The 3,666-nt window shown below is 36.0% G+C and overlaps 1 protein-coding gene across 1 annotated transcript in view; it reads right to left on the reverse strand.

Moving 5' to 3' along the window:
• Window positions 1-3,666, reverse strand: part of LOC107664263 (probable lysosomal cobalamin transporter) — a 101,600-nt gene that overhangs the window by 60,712 nt on the left and 37,222 nt on the right. The window contains exon 5 of the mRNA XM_016454792.1: window positions 2,337-2,440. Coding sequence (XP_016310278.1) covers window positions 2,337-2,440 — 104 coding nt within the window. The remainder of the gene's footprint in view (window positions 1-2,336; window positions 2,441-3,666) is intronic.

Raw genomic sequence — 3,666 nt, forward strand, 5'->3', positions numbered from 1 at the left:
CTCAGACTGCATTGGTTAAGCTTATGGGGCTGTCACGTGATGAACGAACGACTTGAAAAACCCGAAGACTCGAAACAGGTGAACTACTTGATGAATTCCAGTATAGAACCTATAGGATGTTGCGCATGCGCGACTGAACGAATCACTCCCCGAGATGACTCGTTCTTCCAGAGTCACATTAAAGATTTGTTCAAGAACGACCCAACACTAATCGCAGGATGTGCGATGTTTAGTAGGCCTATACTGATCGTTATATTTATACTGATTGTTTTCTTTGCTCACACACAGACACCGTGTCACCGGACGCGAAATCTGTCGTGTCGTGCCGCCCCACGCCGCAATAAAGTCTGTCTACCCTGGCCTTAGTAGGCCTATACTGATCGTTATATTTATACTGATTGTTTTCTTTGCTCACACACAGACACAGTGTCTACACCGGACGCGACAGCTGTACAGAGATACCCATTTGAAATACATTTAGTAGCAGAGCTACTGCACACGATTTTCAGTGCTGGAAATCCATTTATCCTTTGTTGAAACTTCCGCGTCGTCGCGGAGAGCGCAGGTCACGGATGCTTAGCAAACGGCAGACGCCACGAAAGCACAAGCTCCCGAGCACTTTGGAAAGAAGGAGAGAGCGGCGCGGCTCGCGTTCCAATTCAAATAGCCAATATTGTGAATATGGAAACATTTGGATTCGTGCCAAATGAGAGAGTAAGAAAGAGGATTATAGGGCCAAACAATAAAAAAAAAAAAACATCTCCAAAATGAAGTCATTAGCCTATAATGCGAGATTAAACTCATGAAATATCAAGAAAAATGTAGAAATAAAATATTGAGAATAAAAATATTTAAATTTCGAGAATAAAGTCGTTCATCAGCATCGTCAACTTCATCTTTGCAGACACTGACTCAGAAAACAGTTTAGTAATAAGTAGCCTAAATAAGATATGTTCTAGCTATTTATGCGATCCGCTTGAGCGCGGAATAGGCTATAGCCTATAAAATGCTTGTTTAATATAGTTTAGTTGAAGTTAATTTAATAGTTTAATTAAATATAAACGTGCGATTACAAATGGCTTAAATGAGCGACTATAACAGCCCTTTTAATAATAATAATAATAATAATAATAATAATAATAATAATACAAGGAAGGAATAACTGACAACGTGCCGTTGAATTACAGAAAAAAAACCAAGGTACCGTCACAAATTTCTTGTTTGGCAAAATTAATATAATCTATTCTGTCTTAAGACAAGTGAAGTTAGAACAAGTTTAATAAAACATCTTTATTATATTTCTACGGTAGAGGAGAATAGCCAAACCAAAAAGAAACAAAGAAAACACAATGTAACATTCATAAAACCGTACTCAATGGAATGCGCACATGTGACTGGGGCTAGTGCCATCTAGTGGTCGCTGATTTTCTTTAGCTCAGCTGTGCGTGGATCGCAAGCTGTGTGTGTGGCAAGGCTAAAAGGGCGGAACGAAAGTCTCAAAATTCAAATGAATCAAATAGAATAGACTGAGAAGAGACGTGAATGAATACACGCGTGTCACCTGATCCACAAATGCACATTTTAATCGCTACATGCACAAATCATTATACTTTAATACAAACTATACATTTGTATTCACAAATATGTCTCTATTTAAACAAAATGCTGCACATTAATGTAAATCTTAACTCTGCAGACACCGGTTGAAAAGCATTTGTTTCAGTGTAGTGACGCACATTTGCGAATTTTTCAAATCATGTACACGTTAATGAATTGCACTGGGCCTTGTTCGTTGGTGGTTCTGTGTGTGGGGGACGTGAAATGCTGTAAACTGTGAAAATTAAGACTCAAAACATCCCATAATATTGGTTCACAGCAGTTTAATGTTCCTGTTGCTTTCTCTGTCATGAACGTTAATCAAACAACAAAACACAAAGAAAACTCACTTTTGTAGCTTTAACACAGATTTGTTAGATTTAATTTATAGTGAAAACTATGCAGTGCTATTTTACATTTGATTATTCAATTTCTGTACCTGAATACTGTTAGACTTACCTGAAAAATATAAAGCACTGCTTATTTCATTTGTATCTTTGTTCTGTTATTTATCTATGCTTGTAATTTGTTTATTTCCTATTCTGATTTACTCGCCTACAAAATCACCCCAATCATTGATTATTTTTTTCCAAATAGAGCTATTGAAGTCATCTGATTTTTTTTTCATATCGCAATATACATACGGCAGAAAAAAAATATCGCAATGTGAGTTTTTTCCAATATCGTGCAGCCCTAATATATATATGAATGTCTGTGGTTGACGGCATGAGTGTGTTTACTGTGAACTATCATGTAGAGATCCTTGTATACAGCTCATGTGATGTATCGCCGCAAGCTTTAAAAGCAACTGAGAATACAGTATGCTCACATTCTCAGTAAATATCTGCAACACAAAGAAAGCCAGTCATCTCCAATGAGAAGAACATCACTCACAGGGTTAGGTTGCATAAGCAAATACCTCAGGCTATAGCTGGTCTAAAAAAAAAACATGTTTTAACCGCAAGCTTCGGTTTTAGTCTGTATCAATTCTATAATTTGTATGTCCAGCAATTATAACTTATATATGACTCTTTCTTTCGACTGACCACTGCTTATTCCAAAAAAATATTGGTGCAGATTAGTTAATGGTGCAAATATGCAAGTCAAAGAGGCAAAAATTAATGTGAATGTATACATTTGGAAAACTTTAATGACCATTAAATGTCTGAATAAAAAAAAAAAACATTAGGGCTGAACAGCTAAAATCAAAATAAAACAATTTTATTAAAATATATATAATTATAATGTAACAAAGTTAAATTATTATTATTATTACAGAGGTACTTATAATACATTTTACTATTAATACTAATAAACAGCATATGCACAATTATATTTATTTACAAAATAATAATAATAATCCCATTGATTGGGTCTACACATCCTTTTTCAATGTTTGTCTGAATATCCAAGCAACAATACAGGATTTTAAACTTCACAATATATAACAAAATAATCATGCAGCCCTAAAGGACACAAATAATACCTACTGTTAACATCAATCAGAAACTTCAGAAGCTAAAAGGGCCGCATTCAAATCACAACAAATGCAAATGGCCACAAAATAGGGTCATTTTCTTTTTAAATGCAGCCACATCATTCAGCATCACTGGCATAATCTGAGCGAATTCAATTGACATGTCATTTCAGCAATGCTGCGTCGTGCGTGAAAATGTCATCTTTTAGGGGTGTCAGTAAATTACGTTGTAAACTGTACGCACAGTAGGATGTGGTTTCATAAATCGACCAAGAACTCAGTGAAGGTTTATGCAAAGGTACACAAGCTCAAAGACTTAACACGTATCTGACGTATGTGTCCACTTTCCCTGTCGTTTGCCATCATCAACTAAGGTCCAAAATACTATGTCAGCCAAATTCACTGTATTGTTAACTTTCACTCGGCCAGTTAAATGATATCACATTAGACACTAAATTAAAAGCACACAGCCTAATTTGTAAGCAACGACTGGTGGCTAATTGCAGGCTAATAGGCCAAATACGATCTACTGACTAAGGTTCTCTTTCTAACATCCGTTCGGTATCTCACTATGGGAACGCATCAGGCGTGAC

This window comes from Sinocyclocheilus anshuiensis, unplaced genomic scaffold (genome assembly GCF_001515605.1).
Source record: "Sinocyclocheilus anshuiensis isolate Anshui unplaced genomic scaffold, SAMN03320099.WGS_v1.1 scaffold425, whole genome shotgun sequence".
Lineage (NCBI taxonomy): Eukaryota > Metazoa > Chordata > Actinopteri > Cypriniformes > Cyprinidae > Sinocyclocheilus > Sinocyclocheilus anshuiensis.